This window comes from Phacochoerus africanus, chromosome 2 (assembly GCF_016906955.1).
Source record: "Phacochoerus africanus isolate WHEZ1 chromosome 2, ROS_Pafr_v1, whole genome shotgun sequence".
Classification (NCBI taxonomy): Eukaryota; Metazoa; Chordata; class Mammalia; order Artiodactyla; family Suidae; genus Phacochoerus; species Phacochoerus africanus.
The window spans coordinates 240,003,059-240,026,514 of record NC_062545.1 but is presented as its reverse complement, the minus strand read 5'-3'; the positions used below and the strand labels follow the sequence as shown (position 1 = coordinate 240,026,514).

Genomic DNA, 23,456 nt, shown 5'->3' with positions numbered 1-23,456 from the left:
TATCGGGTGATTACATCATTAAGCCACACATGCTACGTAGAAAAAAATCCTTATGAAAATTCATGAAAAAATGTACAGCACATCATTAGCATGCAGCAGACGTGTATGCTTTTGATATTTTCTCTGTTAAAAAAAAACTACATGAAGTAATTAGTCCAGGTCATGAAAACATGAGAAAGGTACCAGACACTGGTGAAAACGAAAACTGCAAAAAAAATTACATCTCTCATGGTTTAGCTGAGAGTAATTTGCTTTATTGGAAAATGGATTCTAAAACAGTGTTCATTTGAATTGCAGCAAAATAAAGAGTACTGCTTTATTGATTTGATATTTCCTATGTGCATGTAACTTCCTCCCTACTCCTCTTTTGGATACTCTTAAGTTTCACAAGCCAGTGGGCTGAAGGTTGCAAATGATCGGTGTGGTAAGACCATTAATTATTTAGGTCCTTGAAGCACTGTATGTTTGTATACTTAAACTTTCATTTTTTGTAATCTAGAGTATAAGGGATTATATGACTGTATCTTCTGCAGTACTGCTGGAACTACACTAAAGTCATATGAATAGAGGTAAATGGTTGGTATAACTCCCCAAAGTGAAAAGATTATATATTTACAATGTTAAATGTTAGGCAAAATCTAAAAGACAATGTATTTGAAGACTAAAATAAATGAAGCATAAGCTTTCAAAAAGGAGCTATTAAACTTATTAATTTATGATTTTTCTTTTTGTAAATGAGACTCCTCCCTCCCCCCCAAAAAACTCAATAACAATACAAAAAGAAAATCTCAGTAAGCAGAGAACAATGAACATATGCAAGACAGTAAGGATCACAGTAATTCACTCCCTGAATGCTCCAAATCTTCATGGCTTAAAAAGCATCCCAATTTTCTCCAAAGGTAGTGGCATTTATTCACTGGGCCATAGCTAATTTTACATGGAATGCAAAAATGTTAGTTTAAGTTTAATTTACCACCCTATTTAAATATTTCCAATGTAGCTCTCAAACTGCAGAGCTATCCCTCCGTCTATTTTAATTTTAAAGTAAGTTAGCAAAGGCTTCCTTCTTAATCCCCAGAGACTACCTACATAGTGACACAAACGCACAAATTTATGACAGCAACATAAATGCTCTTCTGAAGTAATGTGCAACATTAAGTGAAAATCGTTTCATGGAAAGATATTATAGGTATCTATATTTTATTTGCCATCTTAAACATATCTGGGTCTTTATGGCCTTATTTTAAAAATGTATTTCCTTTTTATATTTCCTGGTGCAAATGGACTGCATAAATAAGCAATGTGCTATGAGGCTTCAGACCAGCCGATAAAACCTTTCAATTTTCATGCCAGCTTCTTCTTTTGTAATTCAAATCCGCCTGGAAACTGGCAGCTCTGAAAACTGAAACAAGCACTGCCACAAATACCTTGTAATGCTATCGACCTTGTCTGCCCATGCAGTGAGAAAGGGGGATGCGTATGTGTCTGCAGCCATCCAGATAACACAACTCATTTTTTTAGGGGGGGGGGGATAACAGAAGCCAGCCCCAGACTGTGCACCAAAAGCAGTCATTACCAGGCATGCTGGAGAATAAGTCTCTTCAAAATACACAGTGCATTTAAAAACCATATATGAGTCTGAGCCACTGCTGTCATTACCAATTTTAATTTAGCTCCTTCAGTTTGCCAGGCAGATAAACTCTTTAGTGCTGTTTTTTAATCTATTTGCCACATTTTATGTTTAAGATTATAGTAATATGGACAGGAGAAGGAATCACTTTTAGGGGAAATAAAGAAATAGATCCGCTTATCGGCGCCCATCAGAAAGTTCATTAATCAGCCAGGCTTTGTGCCCTCTAAATTGAAAGGTTAAATAATCCTCTCAGGAATATTTCTCGGCCCCTCCGCCAATTGTCCGGAGAGGAGCTGCCATTCATAGCATGCGGGATCGGTGACAGGGTATCTTACCACTGTTTGGACCCCAAACAATGATGGACAAATGGCCTGGTTTACAAAGAACCTTTTAGTGCACGAATGGAAAAGGACCACAAGCTTTGATGCTGGGTGGAGGGATGAGGAGGGCGTGGAGACAGGATGTGGGGGAAAGGGAAAAAGAACACATACATGGGTGAATCCAGGGGTATTTTATCTGAATGTTTATTGGGGCAGACTATAAAACACAGAAACCACATTAATAGACATCCTCTGACCTTACGCAGTGCTGAACATATTCAAACCTGCTTATATATTTTGCATACAATTGCACATAAACTATCAATGAAAAATTATAAAATAACAGAACCATAGCTTTATTGTATTTATTAGCTAACACAAAGGAGATCTAAATGAGATTTTCATTTTTGCCATAACTCCACAGGACTTACAACACATACTTCTCTCCCTCCCCATCCCTGCCCATACTTATTCTATTGAAATACTCTTAACCATCAGTCACAACGGTAGAGAATTCCACAGCTGTAAGTACCTGTTTAAGAGGGGATCTAATGCTTTTTTACTTTTACGATATGCTCCATCTTAGCTCCTGCTTGTTTTAAAATAAAGACCAAACATAGACAAGGAATGCTCTTTGAAAGAATACCAATCACATCCACTGAGGAACTGCTTAATTTTGTGTTGTCCCCCCCCCCCTTTTTTTTCTGGACCTCCATGACCCTAAGGGTGGGAGTCTGAAAAACAAGTGGCCAATACTTTGCTGTGAAATGAAGCTGGTTTCTGGCATCAGTCTTGTAAAGGCATGAAGCAGTTTTATCTGAAGTGCAAAAAATTGATATGCTATTTTGCTTCATTCCTTATCTGATTAACATAAACCCTTCTACCCTTAGCATAAAGTATTATAATTGCTTATGATAGATATATTCAGATGATGCTGAAGCTACCATTTAAGAATTATACACTTATTAACATTTTTTTTCAAAATGAAAAAATCTTTATATGGTACACATTTGATAGAGTCATTTTCACTAAGACAGGAAGTAGCCTAAATAGGTTTGTGATCCACTTTTAGATGTCTTTATAATGATTTTAAGGCACATCAAATTAAGAGAATAATTTAAATTTGCTATATTTAAAGTTACTCACCTATATTTCTAGAAAAGATAAGCATAAATAGCTAGAAAATAAAAACCGAGGTAAATACTTTTAATGAAAGACACCTGCTTTCAGTATTTTAATAACCATAACAAGGAAAGATTTTTAGGAGACAGACGGTAAAGAGGTCATCATGAATCTCCTCAACTACGGCAAATAGAAGACTTTATAATACATAATTTGAGTTTGGGCTATTTAGCCCAGTGGCCATCTCTACAGGTGTGAGGCACACATGGGTGTGCTATGTTAGAGCTCACGGAGTGCTGAACCTGTGCTTAGGCACAATGTGTCAGGCACTGTGCTAAGTACTTTATACTTATCATACTTATCCTGCTGTATACTTAACAGCAACCTTAGAAGTCACTAGATCCATTTTTCAGATGAAGAAACTGAGCATCTTAGAAGTGAAATATTTTAATTAGGTTTGCACATCTAATAAATTAAAGAGCCAGAATGTATGTATGTATGTATGTATGTATTATTGCTTTTTAGGGCCCCACCTGACCTGTGGCATATGGCAGTTTCCAGGCTAGGGGTCGAATTGGAGCTGCAGCTGCCAGCCTACACCACAGCCATGGCAATGCCGCGTCTGCGACCTACACCCACGGCTCAAGGCAACTCCACATCCTTAACCCACTAAGCGAGGCCAGGGATCAGACCCACATCCTCATGGATACTAGTTGGGTTCGTTACCACTGAGCCACAAGAGGAACTCCAAGAGCCAGAATTTAAATCAACATCTGATCACAAAGGTGGCCATTCTTTCCTCTATATTATAATTTTAAAAAATTCCCTAGTAATCTCCTATCAAATAAGTCTGCCCTTTCAGGCCCATTTTATAGCATATTTTTCAAGGACTTCAGTAAAATGAGAAGGAAATGTGGTATAAAGACAAATAAAGGACATGTAAAAGACTGTATAAAGAGAGATTGAGATTTTATCTTGTTAAAGAAAAATCCAAAACTTAGTTCCCTTAACTGAAAAAGAAATATGGGGTAATCTACAAATACATGTAAAGGAACAATATTTATGTAAAATGGGTATTATAGACATAGACATATTACAAAATTATAAAGATGACCTTATGATCTATTTAACAGATCCAATTCTGTATAATTTTTGAAAAAAAATTAAGATATTGAGGTAGCTTTGTTATCAAATGATTCACACAAGTGAATTCTTTTTGCAAAGCTAATAAGGATTTATTTCCATCAAATAATTCTTGTTTTTGAAATGTGATCTCCCAGTGTACTGGTATACCAAGTAAGGTAGAGATCTATTTTAATACCAAAGATGCTAAAAAAAAAAGTATTCCTCGTTAAATGACCTCTAAACATGGTAGCATTTTTCTTCATATACTAGTTTTGATGTTTCTAAAAAAAACAGAGTTGTTGGTCTTGGAAGACCACTGTTGAACTCAGAATAGCTGGAAGAAAATACCTGCAAAGGTACAAAAACTGTAACTTCTCATACTTTCTGGCACGTGGGGATCAAATGGCAAATGAATTTCAAGTCTAAATTCTGATTATGTTTATCATTATTATTGTGTTTATTCATTACCTTTTGGTCATTTAAGAGATTTTGCTTTTAAAACCTTAATTCAAGTTAAGTTTACTACCATAGTTTATATCATATAAGAAAATATAACACTAGTTCAGAGAGACTGTTCACATCAGTAAGTCAAAGACTTCTTTCAGGAATCTTTTCTTGCAGATTATTCAAATGACTGACCAAAACTCTTAAAGGTTATGATTGATCACGACTGTGAATGACTAACTGATCCCTAAATACTTAAGATCTGTTAAGAACTATTGTAATCTATCATGTTATTCACATGCGTGACTACTAAAAGGAACGCTTAATACAGATATCATTTTTCCAGTATACTTTACTTTTATTCTTGCACTGAAGTGTCCAGGGAAGATTATAAAAAGTTCAATCACCTAGAGTATATTTATTTAGGGACAGCATGAATCACCTGTTCAAAGCACACATGCAAAATAATCACTGGAATATGCTAAAATTATTCCACCTAAGAGTTCTATTCTCTTTATGACAAAGAACAGGCATCATTCAACATTTCAGATTTTTAAACTATAAATGATTATACAGTTAGATACTGTGCAGTGTTAAACTTTATGAATCTTGAAAATTCTCAGGCTATCTATATTCATTTTTGTCACTACAAGGGCAGTATTTCAAAGTGTGGAGTTCCAAGTAAAAAAAAAAAAGTGTAATCTTCTTTGTGATTTATATAGATAATGCATGTGATTTTTAAGAAGAAAAAAGAGAAGATTTTAAAATGTTATATATTAAAATTATAAACACTTAGATATTAGAATTTAATTACCACAAAATTTAAGCATCAAGAAGAAAGTGCTCCTATAATGACTAACTAATTCCTTTGTAAGTAAAGGTGAATATAACTAGGAAAAAGAAAAGAGGGTAGCACAAAGTCCAAATGTAATTTTCCATCTTATTATCATCTTCAGAAGAAACATCTGGTAACAGGTAAGAAAATAAAGACAACAGGTATTTCTCTAAATTTTTAAAACAAGTAAAATGTGAAGCCCATACAGTAAGTATGTAAGTCCTAAATGTAACAGACTTTACTTCAAAAAAGCACAGGGACTTTTCTCATCAGTTGAAGAAAGGGAATTATTGTTTATAATAGAGGTTCAGATTCAGTTAGTTTATTATCAGCAACATGACTACCTAAAAAATAAGCAGAATTCACAATGACGGGTGATCATGACATTAAAGATATTTAGAAAATGACAAAAACAGCTCTTTTTAGGCCAAAACATTTATAAAGGCTCTTTTCTAAATTGTGTTAATGCTGTATACTTTTCATTGCTTGATTATCTGAAAAACTTAAATCTACATTGGAATTACCATCATAAAGCAATTGATATTACTTAAATATATTAACACAAGAAAAAACTACTTAAAATATGCCATATTGATTTCCCATTTAAAACAAATTAATTTTTGTATTAAAATGTTGAAAATCAAATAAGTTGAGCATTCTCTCTGAAGGGGATGATACTTTAACATTTCTTTGAAAGAATGAAAATACGAAGGCTGTCCCATGTGCTTCAATGAACAGAAATAATTTATATCCAAAACTACATCATTTTATTCGACTTCTATTCAAAAATAAGTTTGTATACACATAATGTCTAGAGGTCTGAGGAAACACTGTGAGAGGAAAAATAACATATGCATTTATAATTCACAACATTCACTTTTTTCCCCTTTCTTTTACAGAAGCTTTAGAAAATTGCTTTTTGATGATTTGGCAAATTGTATTTATTTTTAAATGAATCTCATTTATTGAGATTGATAATTCCAGGTTTCATTTGCTTTGAAATTGCATTTTCCAATTGCTTCCAATGATAAGTTCTAGCAAATGTGGTTCAACACGCTAGTGAAATAAAGACTTAAAATAAAATCAGTTGACCTACTCTGTAAATGTAGTAATTGTCTTTTATACTAAATTCAAAACATGGTAAGATTGAAGTAAAAAATTACCTGCAAAATGCTGACACTAAATTCTTTAAGAACAAGGTGAGTGCTTAAATAAATATAAAAGTATTCATATAAAATTTCCATTTGAAAAAAATCTTTAAAACTGTGGTCACTGTCTAAATGTTATTTTCTATCTCTGGTATCATAAACAGAGATTAGAAAATAAGTCATCAATGCTTATTCAGAAAATTCTTTTATTCAGACACCAAAGTAACTTGAAACAGAGAGCAGTGTGATAGGTTTTGTAATACTACAATGGAAAGATGACCCTGAGGTACTACAAAATAGCCATGTACCATCTGAATCCTCAGAGGACAATTACATTCACCTCAGGAATGTTCTAGTATTAAGGACATTTTTAATAAAAACTAAAACACTGAAAATGTGACAGAGATGTAATATCTTAATAGAAATACTTAAGCATAGTGACCTGAAACATAGAGGGAAAAAACCCTGCAATTTAAATAACAGTACTCCTGGTTCTTGAGAAAGTTGGCAAAGTGAATTGAACTATCAAAATAAGAGCTTCCTAAATGAATTTATAAAGGGTTAGTTGGCAATACTTTGCATGCCAGGCCTCAAAAAAATGTAGGAAGAAAAAGTTGATTTAAAGAATTCTAAAATCCTCAAACTATTTGGAGTTAATTGATATTTTAAAATACAGTTTGTAACCAGTTCTATTTCCTTACACACACACACACACACACACACACACGTGGAAAAAGAAAGACCTATCACCTGTGTCTACTGTGTGGATGGGTTCTTGTGGGTTTTGCAGTTCTCGTTATGAAGCCAAGGAGCGACATAGGCAGAACTGCAGAAGGAGATTTAGGATTCTGAACATTTACCCAATGAAGACAGAGAGAAAGAGAGAGATTTTTTTCCCATGAAAAGAAAAGATTCTGGCTTGAGCCTGACTTTTGAAAACTCTTTTGAACTCTTTCATTTTTTTCTCATTTTAAGTTGCTTAAAATATATATTCCATTTTAGCATTAGCCAATTAGGAAATATTTACCTACCCTAACTTATATCACAATTCCAGGATAAAGACTTTTGTATAGTTATTGCCTCATAAAAAAATTCCACTTTCTTAGTCCTTCCTCCTGGACTATAAAACATAGTTCTAAAGTTAAATTTAAGTTCGCTGACATTTAATGGGTCACTTATTCTGTGGCATGGCAGAGAATGTTTTAGAGAGTAACAGTTCCATTTAGCATAAAAATCCCATTTCCACACTGTGAAAATCCAGAAAACACATTTCTAAATTGACGTTTCAGGTGAGGAGAGAAAACTGAGGGGCCAAATGAAATGATACTGTAATTATGGTTCATAAGATACACTCTGGTATTCAACTGGCTCAGGTAAGACTCCTATTGATTACTAGGAAACTCACATCACACCTTTTCTAAGCTAGAAAGGAAAACAAGGAGACTCTACTCCTCTCCATTTCCGAGACCAAGTACTGTACTTTTTGAATTCTAGGCATTCCAAATATTATATATAAATAAACATTTAAAACTTAATTCTTCCAAAAAGGTTACATTTGCTTCCTGTTTAAACTTTTAGCAAAAATAAAGGGTGGTAGGTTGCAAAGCATTTTACAATGCACACAAAGAAATCCAAGCGCAAAATTAAACATAAAAGATGTATTGTCCTTTTTGGTTCTTAATACCTACAGCTCCCAAATAGCAAACTCCTGGTTACTTTTTAAAGTAAGTAGATTAAAAACAAGATTAACAAAATGTCCAAAGCATGTCAAATTATGGCCTCTACTAGTTAAAAATTCTGTTGGTTGTTAAACTCTGTTGGTGGCCATTTTGGCCTAGGATTTTTAATATAAGTGAAACTAGAAATGACAGGGGCTGGGGGAAGGGACTTTCCTTCTTGAATAGCTAAAGAGGGAATTTTTTTTTTTTAATCTAGAATGAGTTATCTGAAAGATAAAAAAAAATTTCAAAGTTAGGCTTTACCTAAATCTGAAAAATATAATAGAAATTAAAACACAAGAACTGTGCTATACTATTAAAGATTTTAAAAAACTTTCTAAACATTTTTTGAAGGAGGTAAATACATAACTATTTAGGGAAATTATGTAACTACTAAATAAAAAATAATATACTTTTCTTTTTCCCATGTAGATCTCCAAATTGATAAAGTCATTAAATTATATGATAATTTTAGTCATTAAAATATATCAAGTAAAATAATGTAGCCAAACAGCTGTTACAGTATGGACACATGTATATCTATAAATACATGTAGTATCTTAGAGAGTTTTATTAGTATGTACCCTTTAGAATGGTCTTATTTCTTAAATTAATATAGTGAAGTCTAGTCAAGTTTGGCTACAAAGCTATTCTATTCAGATATAAGTTGTAAAGGTGGGTTTATTTGATTTCTCCTGAAAATAGTGAACATTTCTCTACTTTTCTTCTTATTTCAGAATATGTTTTAAGGAATTTTTGATTTGATTTGATTTCATAGGTCCATTTATACCAACAAATTTCACCACCTTGCTTACATGTTTGAGAAATAAAACTGTGATTAATCTGTACTTTTTTTTTTTTTTTTAAAAAGAAAGTGATTCCTGGATAGACCCTAAATTGTAGTAGCTAAACTTTAGGGTGTGTAAATGCCCTTCTATTCCCACTGATTGAGAGGGAGATAAAAGCAATCGAAAACTTCTCAAATGTAAACATTTCTGAACTAGATATACAAATCAATTTCTCCCCCTAAAAACCACAGTTCATTCTGGATAAGAAACGGGCACATTTTGATCAGAAAAATAAATTAATCAATGATTAAGTGTAGAAATTTCCAGTTTTAAGAAGACTGGTATAAATGAATATACTAGTATTCTACTGGTATAAATGAATATACCAGTATTCAATTCTAACGTGGGCTTCATTACTTGGTCATTGCTGTGACTGACGCCACATTCACATGTGAGGGCTACTATGAGTCAATAGATGGCAGTCCATCGCCTAGTAAAAGAGCTGAAGCTGACTAAACGTACCACGCATCTTACTTTTATTCAAGATTAAATATTGCTTAATTGCACACATTAGGATATTGCCTATATGTATAATTATTTAGCTATTTTATTTTAGCTGGATTGATCTATATGTACACGTTGTATAAATATACTTTGCATATATACTTGCACAGTAAACTAAATCTTAATTTCCAATTATTAATTTACACTTGATAATTATGAGTTGTAATCATTATTTTTAAAATTTAATCAGGGTTGCAGCTCAAGACAAACCTTTCAAAATGATTTTCTTAAACTTATAGACAGAATATACTATAATTTCCCAAAAGGCATATTCACTTTTTAATTTTTTTCCTATTCTTGTCATAATTTGTTTTTCAAGAGCTAAAATAATTAAGCAAATCTTCAAATACCTCTGTTACACTAAACACTGGCTTCTATCCTTCCATGATAGTTCTACAAAAGAATAGAGGTGCAAATAGTGAAGAGAATGGCTTTAAAATAGTCCTTCCCACACTTCAAATTTTCAAGATTTGGAATTCGCTAACTTAGGGGAAAAGGGAAAATTAATGCAATGTCAAATCCATTAGGCTATTACTCAATAAAAACATTGATGAAAAACTTGTTATATAGTTAGAGAATGTGACTGTGATCTTGAAAAGAATAATAAGTGATTAGATTCCAATTAAATTTTAGGCTAAGGATTTCATCATAGTGTGTTAAAAAAAATTGCTACTTAAGCACAAACGTAATATATTCATATGAGTCACATCTATAACATATTTGTGTGATATACACGTGTGTATGTGTGTGCACATATTTATTTATTTATTTATTCAATTTTTTTGAGGGGGGTGGATCACATTAAAGATTTTAATAAAACCCAATTTGGGACTGAGGATAGTTGAGGATTTACAGCTTTCTACCGAGAATCTTTAAATAAGTTAAACAGTGATAAAAGAGTGTGAAAACAAACCACCTGATGTGCCTCTTGGGCCCGTGATAGACACATTGATAGTTTGAGTCTACTGACTGGTTTATTTTTACGCCATGAAGAGGAGAGCAGTAAGAAGACGTTTTGTAAAAACTTCGTCCTTTCTATTTTTACTACTGACCTTCCTGTAAACAAAAACTTTAATACATTAGAGAACAGTTTTTAAACATACTGCATCACTGTGTAATTACAAGAGTAATTTTTACTTTTGTCTCTTGCTCAGCACAACATATTTAATGCATTAAAAGAAATTAGTAGTAGGCCTATGGTGAATTACTGAAATTATTTAAGCTGAATATTAAATATAAAGTGACTTTATAATATTGAACTTTAACCAAATGATTCCACAGCAAACTATGTTTTCTACTTCTACTTAGCCTAAAATCACAATAAAAGGTGACCAGAGAATTGAATAACCTGAGAGGTATTAAGTAGATATTTATACACTATGAATCAGTCAAGAGGGGCTTAAGGATATGACAGTTGAATTGTTCTGTATGAAAGATACACTAAATGTTTTCTAGCTTCACTAAAAAACATGTGTAAACATTTCAGTAAAGCCAGAAAAATGATAATAGAAGACAGTGTGGGCTGTATGCTTGTGGACTGAAGATAATAATTTTAAAGATGCTGGATTACTGCTATTTTTTCGTTCCTGGCATACTTCTCCCTTTCCATTTAATGAAGGTAGAGTCCAGGAAGACTGAGAAATACCATGGTATAATCATTAAATGGTGTGAGTAATAAAAAAATAATCAAAATCTTTTAAGAACAGCAAGATAAAGGATAGAGTAGTGGGCAGGGGAGAAGAGAAAAAGTGTATTATTGCTTTCTCAGGGCAAAAACTCTTCAGATGTTTATTATCTTCCAGTAGAAGATGCTTGTCTATATTTTATGGTCAGCAGTTCAGAGAAGGGTAAATAGGTTAGGTCTTGGGGAAAATAAAAAAAGGTGTTTCTACTCACCGTTAGGTGATACTGCCTCCAGATTTCTGGGCAAGCCTGGAAAATAAAAATATTGATCAGCTGGGAGCATGAAACAAGGTACTTTACAGCCTGTTGGTTTTGGCATAACCCAGCATCCACCGGTGTCGGTCACAGGAAAATAAGAAGCTTAACAGAAAGGGTCTGCATTTCAGCTTCAAAAACCTGGCTAGACAGTTTAATTGAATTTTACACTGGTTTAACACACTCCCTGCCATTGTCAGAAAGCCAGTAACAAAGTTTTCTCTCTCTTTTTTTTCTTTTCAGGTTGGAAGTTTTGGGTACTAAGATGTGATTAAGAGCCATAACTCAGTTAAACTGATAAATGAACAACAGTGGTCAAAATCAATAAGACTCACCAAGCACACCTTTTAAAAGAACATTCTGAACCTTGGTAGTATGACAGAAAACAATTTAATGGCAACTGCTTTTAAGAAGACTTCACTGTGGTTATATATTTCTCACGTTTGGGGCCATCTTTTATCTAATCACTTGCTGCTAACTTTCAATACTCTGTGAAATAGATTAAAAAAAAAAAAAACCCTCAAGAATCTAACATCCATGCCTTTTCCCTTAAAAGTCAAGTCTTCTCCACCTTTACATTTATAGACATATAACTTTAAAAACCCATTGAAACCTTAATAATTCTGTAAGAGATGGATTTAGGTAACAACAAAACAAACAAAAGCAACAACAACAAAAATCAGTTAGGAGATATATGTCCTTATGGATACACACATGAATCTTCTTTCCTTATACTTAAATTATGACTTTGTTAAAGAGAACTTCTGACCGAGATCTTTATGAATAGCTGATCAGTTTACTATTTTCTCAGAAAAAGAAGTGTTGAAGACAAAAAATATTTTTAATAACAGCTATATGATAGCAATGATTTTAATCAATTAAACCACCAAGCCAAGTGGCAAATCTTAAAGTGGATGTGAATCTATAGCTTTTATTAAAAATATGTATATACAAAACATATACATATATATGCACACATACACATATGCATACCCAATATCAGAATGAGTTAAATCTTTTACACCTTTGTAATCTTTGACATATACTTTGCAATAATTCTTTACCTGATTTGTCATTCTGCTTTCATTTATTTTTCAGGGCAGTGATAAAAGTAACAAAGATGATTCACACCATCTAAAAATTTTATGGGCATGGCAATAATTCAGAAATCTTTTGAATGACAAAATCTCTATTGATTATACCACCATTAGTGATTACACACACACACAAAAGAGTAGATGTGTTCCAAACATGCTGAAAATTTTATCCATTATGCATCTTAAGCTTAACTATCCAATGTAACTTTCTAAAGAAAGGTGTGTAAATTAGGACTATTTAGTGGTCAGCTTTCCAATTTAAATGTCATGTTCATGTAAACTAAATGTCTGACTAAAAAAAGCCACTTATAGACAGTAATTTCTGGATAAACAACACTGATCAAAAGGAAACTACTACTAGAAAGTAAAAAGTAGCTTCAGAAAGCAAAGATCATGTTAGGTACCAAATAATAGCCCAAACCTGTAGGTTTTACAAAAGTTCATATATATTTGTGTATATATTTATACACCAAGATCGAATGAACAATATGCCCTTAAATATTCATTTCCTACCTATCATAAGCTTTTTGCTGTGTATATACAATTTGAGTTGGATTACTGTAGAGATAAGCAAGCAGTTATTTATACATTAGTTATGGATAGTTCTTGATTACCACAGTGTCCTCAGAATAATACGGTTGAAAAATCACAATCACTGACTTGTCATACACTGGCAGAATGCCACTCTACCATGTGACCTTTTCTTGTGTTGCAGCAATTTGGTAATAAAAGAAAGAATTACCTGGTTTTTCAACAATCATCTGATTGCTCTGTACATAAAGATGATGCCCAACACAGAAAATTAGTTTTGAGAGACATGAAACTTTTCTATTATATATTACAATTAAAAAAAATCCTGACTATCTCATAAGTATTTTTACTCAACATTCCCATGCATGGTTTCCTTTTACCATTTTCTATCTATTTCCATATAAGGTTAAAAAGGCAAGAAATATTTTTCACTTCAAAATGGCTATCATTATAAACGTATACATCTTTAATTTTAGATATATGACCTATAACTATGTATGACTAATGAACTTTTAAAATGTAATTTTATTTTGCTTGTTGAGGCTTCCATTTCTTTTACCATTCCTTAGCTGTTGCACCTATTTTTCTTTTTATCAAATAATGTTACAGTATGCATATTTATACAGATTGCGGGGAAAACTTAGATGGACTAAAGTAAATTCTATGAAAAGAGGATTACTATTACAACTGGAGCTTTAAAAATTATTTAAAAATATTTAAAATGAATGACGGTGGTTTGCTTTGGAAGTCATCTAAGAGGAACAAACTATTAAGATACAATTGTATTTGTTGGTTGTCCTGGTGATCTCACCTTACTGGCACTTAGATGGATGGCAACCCAAAGGGCTTCCTCAAGTCGCACAACCGAACACACACAAAGTGTACTTGTACATCTGTTTTAGCAATGTGCTACATTGTTTGCTAACTTTTGCCCAACTAGTTTTCCCCCTCTATTGTACTTTGTATAATAAACCATACATGAATAACTGAGTGTTATTATTCATAAAATTCAAAGATGAATCAACACAGTTTGCCACACCAGATGAATTGAGAGTTTATATTGTGCATTTCAACCCATATTGAATTTTATCAGGTGCTAATTATTGTTTTACGAGAACAACAGCTTAGTGCATCTGTTGTTTAATTCCCACTTCCCTATTCTCAAATGTGAACATCAAAGAAAATAAAACACTCAATCTTAAACAGCCCCTGACAGCAGACCAAGACTCAAGTGCTCAATAGACAAGGCCCTTGCCACCAGTTCTCATATTTCCACAACAATGAACAAACACAAAAACAGCACTAAGCGGCCTTTCCTCCTCCTCAGCTCCCCTTGGCCAGTTGTCTGCCTTGTACTAGAGAGAGCCCTTGAACGCAGCCCTGCTGGGAACACAGCACAGGAGAAAGGATTAGCCTTACTAACATGCTAGCATTTGCAAAAGGGAAGAAAAAAAACCCCAGTACTGTATTTGGTATATGAATAACCAAAATGTATGAGCTGACAAGAGACCAGGACAGGCCTGTGGCTCCCCGGGAGAAAATGTAGCTGTGATGAGTGACAGGGCTTTCAGGAAATATGTTCACAATCACAGACAGTGAAGGCCATGACCTAGATCGTTTAAGAGCTTGTCTTGTCAAATTATCAAAAGCTTCTTCCTCTCTGAATAAAGAGTGACATAAGTGAGTGTCAGAAAGCTGCAGGCTGACAAGCCAAGCATACAATAACAGAATGCACGTCACATACATGCTGAACACCGCCACTGCTAGCGGCAAATCTTAATGAGAGCGCGGCCAGCCCAGGAGACTTGGGTCCCTGCTGGCATAGCTACTCATCTCACAAAAATCCTTCAGCTCCAAGTCAGTTAGGCTCTGACACGACAACTACAATTACGAAACACAACTTTTTAACAGAATCCTCTGGTGCTTTGTCAAAGCCTCTGTTGTTAGGAGCTGGCCCCCTCGAGTCACTGCAGCAAAACAAAAGATTTAATAAAACAAGAAATATTCCTTGATGGAGAGTAATATAAATGAAAGAGCATAAAGAGAATAATTTAGTTTAAAATTTGCTGAATGAGAAGTTATGGGAAGAAAAGCATTCCAGCCTCTGTAACTCAACCACCATCTTAACTTTCCCATTTGCACATTAATGTAATTTTAGGTGCCTTCATTCTTAAAAAAATGCCTCGACTCTGGAGCCTTGTCAGCAGGATCTTCCTATAATCACAGTTATCAAGTTATCCGATTGTCTGCATACTTTGGTAGTCACTGTGTATATATACACACTATTTCTCAGAAACACAAAATACTTGCATATTCCGTGTACATGTACTCTGAATACATGTGAAATAACATTTCTTCCATAAAGAATATTTTGAAGATACTATCTTGGGCATTAGTCTTCAATAAAAATTCTACAAAGACGGTTGTAAAGTCTGAAATCACAGAAATATACAATTAAAACTCAAGATAAATTACAATTTTAGCAGTGTTTGTTATAACTTTATTGTACAAAAATTTGTCGCTCATGATAAAGAGGAGCCATAAACATATACCGGATATAGGGTAGCGGTGTGTACAGAATCTATACAATTTTTTAAAATTATTCATTTATTTTATGATTTTTATTTTTTTCCATTATAGCTGATTTACAGTATATAATTTTTTTTTTAAATTTACCAATCAGTATAGAAAGCCATGCACTGGTTTCTATCTCTAAGCTGTCTCCAAAATGAGCCAGACTTCAAAAAATCATCTTTCCATATAAGGACAAATTTTAATCAATCCCTATACTCTTAATCCTTTATAATCGGGGAAACTGACAAGCTGAATTTTTGACTCAAAGATATTTATTTCTCTTTGATAGTCTCCTTCTAACTTAACTGCAATTATGAGGACATAAAGTTTGTTAGTAATAGATTACATTTCAACTTTATTTGAAAATATAGCAGTTTGTATTTCATAGGAAATTATATCAAAATAATCCACCAAAAAATGATTCATACACATTACACTGTGTTACCTTAAGCAACTGTATTTCCATTTAAAAAAAACTTCGGGAGTTCCTTGAGTTCCCTGGTGGCACAGTAGGTTACGGATCCAGCGTTGTCACTGCTGTGGTGCGGGTTTGATCCCTAGCTCCAGAACTTCCTCATGCTACGAGCGCAGCCAAAAAAAAAAAAAAATTCACATCAGAGAATCACAAATCTCTCTGGAGACTTCTTGATTCTGATTCTAGGCTACTAACATGACTTAATTTTACAACTAGTTTGTAATGTTTATACCTAGTTCTTAGGTAATGGTAAACAATAAGAGAGCCAATAAAATGAACCATGATAATGGAGCAACTAATACCTACAGCCAAAAGGTAGAATTCAAATTCTGGCTCTATTATTTACTACTTTATGCAAGTGGTAACATCTCAGGTTTCCTCATTGATAAAATGGGGATAAGAGTACTTCTTCAAAGGGCTATTGTAGTGGTTAAAGGGTTGATAAGTACAAAGTCCTTAGAACAACGCCTAACTATTATATTAATAATATGATGATGTCAATTTGGCATTTTCCATACTTCTAGTGCAAAAATTGTCCATAAGGAAATTAGCATTAATAGGGTAGCTGCAATAAGTGAAATCTAGTACGTGACTGTCAACTCTTGGATGTGACCAAGCCTAAGAAAGAGCAAAAATTCAGTTTGAATTGTTGATAAAGACAGGGAGGGACAAAAAAAAAAAAAAAAAGGGAGCGAGAAGGACATTAAAAATGTAGATTTTATTAGGATTTAGCTGCTTGTGGCAGCCTTCTTTGCAGAAAATTAAAAAAGGATATCAGAAACATCAATGAATATCTACTATGTGCAAATACCCAGTTTTATATTCAGTTGAGGTCTCAGTAATGTTTTCAGTAGTTCAAATATACAGAGAAAAGAATATTTGATCAGATAATTCTGATCTTGTATTTTAGAGTTGAATATTAGAATTTAAAAATCTTAAAATATTTTGATCACTGATAAAAAACAAAACTACTCTATATCATGCTCAAAGTTGATGTACCCTTCTTCAGTTTACTCAAGCTTATTGATTCCATTTTTTTGTTTGTTTTTTAGGGCCGCATTTGTGGCATAGGGAAGTTCCCAGACTAGGGGTTGAATCGGACCTACAGCTGCCAGTCTATGCCACACCCACAGCAACTCAGGATGCGAACCACATCTGTGACCTACAGCACAGCTCATGGCAATGCTGGACCCCTGACCCACTGAGCAAGGCCAGGGATTGAACATGCATCCTCATGGCTACTGGTCTGGTTGGTAACCTGCTGAGCCACAATGGGAACACCCTGATTCCATTTTTAACAATGTTTAAACAATAATAACAACCCTGGTTTCCTTATCAGCCTTTCCCTATTGCCTTTCTTTTTTATCATAATCATAGATTGATCATCAGAAGGCTGGGAAAGTGGGTATTAGGAAGGAGAAACTTTGGAATAGATCCCTATAATTTTGGTAACCTATCTAGCTGGGCATTTTAGTAGTGAGAACATAATCCACGTACACAAGTCAAGAGAGAAGTCTTATTTCCTGCTCTCTAGTATCGTAACTCCCTCTCTCTATAACTTTCAGCACTCAGATCCCCCATTTTTAAACAAACGAACAAAACATCTCCTGAAAAACAACAAAACTCTGTAAACTAGTTCTCAGGGGTGCTATACCAACCTGTTTCCTGAAGCTCATTAGGAGGTACCAGAAGTTTTACACTAGAGCTAGAGGTAAGTTTTAAAATGAAAATTTAGAATCTTTTTTCCAAACCAGTTATACAAAGTCCATCATAAATAACAGATATGTAGTAGAACAGTCTAAAACCCCTAAAAGTAATCCTAATTCATCTTAGCCAACTACATTATATTGTTTTATTTATAATCATGCCCTGTCATCAGTTCTAGTTCTCTGATTCTCATGGAACTCTCTGGGGGGAATTTCTTCTTCATCTTCTCCCAAAAATCCTACAGCATCCAGGATATGTCAAGTATACAAGTAATCATCTTTAGGTCCAAAATTGTGCTACCTGAGATTTCTAATTTTAGCTCTAGAAGCTTTTTTAAAAAGAACACTAAGGAGTTCCTGTTGTGGCGCAGTGGAAACAAATCCATCTAGTATCCATGAGGATGCAGGTTCAATCCCTGGTCTCGCTCAGTGGGTTAAGGATCTGGTGTTGGCGTGAGCTGTGGTGTAGGTTGCAGATGTGGCTCGGGGGATCTCAAGCTGCTGTGGCTGTGGCTGGCAGCTGTAGCTCCAATTCAATCCCTAGGCTGGGAACTTCCATATGCCGCGAGTGCAGCCCTAAAAAGCAAAAAAAAGAACATCAAATATTCAAGAGTAATGCATATTCAGTATAAGAACAGAAAATGTACATAAACAAAAAATAAGTCACCTACAACATATAATACCTGAGATACAACAACTACAAACACTTCAGAATATTTCGCTCCAAATGTTTTTCGACATACAAGCAGTAAATAATTGAAAGCCAAAATTAAAAAAATACCATTTATAAGAAAAATGAAATACTGAGGTATAAATCTAAATATGAAGAGATTTGCATATGCTGAAGACTACAAAACTCTGGTAAGAGAAACTACAGAAGGTCTAAATAAATGGAGAGATATACTATGTTCAAGGAGTGGAAGACTCAAAATAGTGGCATTAATTCTCCCCACAATGATCTACAGAATGAACACAATATCAGTCAAAGTCCTATCAAGCTTTTTTGTAGGTATATACAACTCATTCTAAAATTTAAATGGAAAGAAGGAGTTTCTTGGTGGCTCAGCAGGTTAAAAATCTGGTGTTGTCGCTACTGTAGTTAAGGGTTCAGTCCACAGCCCAGGAACTTCGGGATGCCAAGGGTGTGGCCAAAAAATAAATAAGTAAATGGAAAGGGAAGAGAACTAGAATAGTGACAGTAATTTTATAAAAGAAGAATAAAGTTTAAGGAATCACACTACCTGATTCTAACATTTACTATAAAGCTACAGAAATCAAGACAGCGTGGCACTCGTGTTGGGACAGATACCTAAATCAGTGCAACAGAATAGAGAGCCCAGAAATCAACCCATACAAATGTGGTCATTTAATCTTTGAATAAAAATACAAAAGCAGAGTTCTCTTGTGGCCCAGTGGGTTAAGGATCTGGTGATGTCACTGCTGTAGTGCAGGATTGATCCCTGGCCCAGGAACTTCCACATGTTGCACGTGTGCCCCCCCCCAAAAAAAAGATACAAAAGCAATTCAGTGGAGAAATGACAGTCTTTTCAGTAAATGGTGAATAGTTGACCATCCATATGTAAAAAAATTAACTTGGATTTAAACTTCACATCTTAGGCAAACATGAACTCAAAATGGATCAAAGATCGGAATATAAAACACAAAACTAGTAAGACAGAAAAAGAAAGATAAATACCATATACTCTCACTAATATGTGGAATCTAAAATATGGCACAAATGAATCTATCTACAAAACAGAAACAGACTCACAGACATAGAGAATAGACTTGTGGTTGCCAAGAGGGATTGGGATGGGCTGGGATTTTGGGGTTAGTAGATGCAAACTATTAACATTTAGCAAGGGTAAGCAATGAGGTCTTACTGTATAGTACAGAGAACTAGATCCAATCTCTTGGGATAGGCTATGATGGAAGATTGGATAAGAAAAGGGATGTACATATATGTGTGACGGGGCCATCTACTGTACACGAGAAACTGGCACCACATTGGAAATCAACTCTACTTCAATTTAAAAAAATACATTAAAAAAACCACCCCCATCCCTATCTCCATGAAACCATAAAACATTTGGAAGATTACACAGGAGAAAATCTTTGTTAACTGCAGTTGGGTAACAAGTTATTGGAAATAGCACCAGAAGTATAATCCACAAAGAAAAAACTAATAAACTGGATTTTACCAAATCTTAAAACTTCATTCTGCTCTGCCAAAGAACTGTCAAGAGGATAAAGAGACAAGCAACAGATTGGGAGAAAATATAAAGAAATCACATATCCAATGAAAGACATACCCTAAATATTGAAAAAAACTCTCAAAGCTCATCAGAAAATAGACACTCTAATTAAAATTTGGGAGAGGGAGTTCCTGCTGTGGCTCAGGGGGTTATGAACCCAACTAGTATCCATGGGGATGCGGGGTTGATCCCTGGCCTCGCTCAATGGATTAAGGATTGGTGTTGCCACAAGCTGTGGCATAGACTGCAGATGCGGCTCGGATCCTGCATTGCTGTGGCTGTGGCTGGCAGCTGCAGCTCCAATTTGACCCCTAGCCTGGGAACTTCCATGTGCCACAAGTGCAACTGGTAAAAAGACAAACAAACAAAGACACTATAGTAATAGAGAACAGATTAATGGTTGTCACAAGTTATGGTTAAGGGGAGGGTGTAACTATAAAGCATGAAGGAGTTTTTCAGGGTGGTAAAACTGTTCTCTATCCCGGTTGTGATAGTGTTTACATGAACCTATACATACTCATAAACTGAATACCAAAAGAAAAAAAATTTATTATTTAAAGAATAGACTTAGAGTACTAACTGTATTATCCCTAAAATGTTTGTAGAAGCAGCAATAACACACATTAAATTTCAAGGTAAAAACTATAAAATGAATTTTGATTTGTTCATTACAAAAACAAAAAATAAAGATCAACAGAAATTTTAAATTTAGTAGAAATTTTAAAAACTTTTTTTTTGCTTTTTAGGGCTACACCTGAAGCATATGGAAGTTCCTAGGCTAGGGGTCGAATTGGAGCTGCAGCTGCCAGCCTACACCACAGCAACAGCAAACCAGGATCTGAGCTGCATCTGCAACCTACACCACAGCTCATGGCAATGCCAGATCCTTGACCCACTCAGCGAGGCCAGGGATTGAACCCATATCCTCAGGGATATTAGTCCCATTCTCAACCCTCTGAACCACAACAGGAACTCTCTCTCTCTCTTTTTAAACAAAGGAAACAATATGAATAGATGAATAAAGGCAAAGCTAATCATGTCTCTTGGCCCTTTTCCAGTCTATGCCCAGTCTGCTGAGGAAACCCCATGTTAGCAGTCTAGCAGCCTGGTCTGTATTAGGATACCCTATTTATCTTTGTTCATATATATAGCTTATACAGAGCTCATTTTTTTTTTTTTTTTTTTTTTTACTGAATGAATCACTGTATAGACATTTGTTGAGTTTTTTTGCCATGTCAACAGCATGAATAAGTTCCCAGGCCAAGGACTGCACCTGTGCCACAGCAGTAACCAGAGCCATAGCAGTGACAACACTGGATCCTTAACCCAATGAGCCACCAGGATACTCCCATTTATAGTTTTCAAAACAAAATGTGTGTACCTTTTAAATGAAATACCTAATTAATTTAATTAGTCTATGATTGAAGCAAACATTGCTTTTTTGTTTTGAATTAAATTTCACATTACAATTTCTAAATTTAAGGTGTACTGTGTTACTTTTGATGTACTCGTACTATAATAAGATTGTCAATAAAGCAATATTTATATTACATCAATATAGTACAGTATTATAGATGACATTCATTATATTGTACTTCTTTACTGCCTGTTACAAGTTTGTAACCCTTAAATACCATCAATCTTATCCCCCTATTCCCACACCCTGGTAATCACCATTTTACCCCCTTTTTTTAAAACGGGTTCAACATTTTCTTTCTCTTTTTTGTTTTTTGGGGGCACACCTTTGGCATGAAGTTCAGCCAGGCAACTTCTGAATAAGCTGCTGCAGTGCCAATACCAAATCCTTAACCTGCTGTGTCACAAGAGAACTCCAACTTCTTTTTATATTCGACATTTAAGTGATATCTATCATACCGTACTTGTCTTTGTGTGACTTATCTTGCTTAGCATAATGTGATCAAGGTACACCCATGTTGTTACAAATGGCAGGATGCCTTTCTCATGGCTGAATAATATCCCACTGGGTATATATATTACGCCTTTTTAATCTATTCATCCATTGATGGGCACTTGGGTAGTTTCCACATCTTGGCTATTGTGAATAATTCTGCAATAAATATGAGTGTGCAAATATCTTGTCAAAATCTTATTTTCATTTCCTTTGGGTATATACTCAGGAGTGAACTGATGGACCAAATGGTAGATTTACTTTTAATATTTTGAGGAACCTCTATATTGTTTTACATAGTGGTTGGACTAATTTATATTCCCACCAACAGTGTGTAGGGGGTTCTCTTTTCACCATATCCCCTTTCTCCCTTCCTTCCTTCTCCCCCCACCCCCGCCTTTTTTCCTTTTTTTGTCTTTTTAGGGTCACGCACACGGCGTAGAGAACTTCCCAGGCTAAGGGTCCAATCGGAGCTGTAGTAGCTGCTGGCCTATGCTGCAGCTGATGGCAACCTTGGTTCCTTAACACACTGAAAGAGGCCAGGGATCAAACCCGTTTCCTCATCGTTACCAGTCAGGTTCATTACCGCTGAGCCACAACAGGAACTCCCTCGTTTTTTGTTTGTTTTTTTAATGACATATGTAACCACAACATATGAAAGTTCCAGGTCAGGGACTGAGTTAGAGCCATAGCTGTGACCTATGCCACAGCTGTTGCAAGGCCGAATCCTTTAACCCGCTGTGTGGGCTGAGGACAGAACCTGTACCTCCACTGCAACCTGAGCTCCTGCAGTAGGATTCTTAACCCACTGTACCACCGTGGGAACTCCACACCTGCCTTCTTGATAGCTATTCTAACAGGTGTGAGGTGATATCTTAAAATATTAGCAAACCGAATTCACTAAAAGGAGTATATGCCATGACCAAATGGGATTTATTCCAGGATGCAAGAATGTTTCAACATATGAAAATCAGTATGTATAATTCATTATATACCTCAACATAATAAAGGCCATATATGATAAACCCACTGCTAACATTCTAATCAATGCAGAAAAACCGAGATCAGTTAAGACTGGTTAGTTAAGACTGGTTACAAGTCAAAGTTGCCCACTCTCACCCTTCCCATTCAGTGTAGTAGATATCCTTTGGTATCTGTGGGGGATTGGTCCCAAAGCCCCCATGGATACTAAAATCCTCAAATGCTCAAGTCCCTTACATAAAATGGTACAATACAATGAATACAGTTGGCCCTTTGTATCCATGGATGTGAAG

The 23,456-nt window shown here is 34.7% G+C and overlaps 1 protein-coding gene across 4 annotated transcripts in view; it reads right to left on the bottom strand.

The window, feature by feature from the left end:
- Positions 1-23,456, bottom strand: part of ZCCHC7 (zinc finger CCHC-type containing 7) — a 248,274-nt gene that overhangs the window by 17,771 nt on the left and 207,047 nt on the right. For all 4 annotated transcript variants that reach the window (XM_047767945.1, XM_047767944.1, XM_047767947.1 and 1 more), the window contains one exon: positions 11,594-11,629. In XM_047767945.1, coding sequence (XP_047623901.1) covers positions 11,594-11,629 — 36 coding nt within the window. The remainder of the gene's footprint in view (positions 1-11,593; positions 11,630-23,456) is intronic.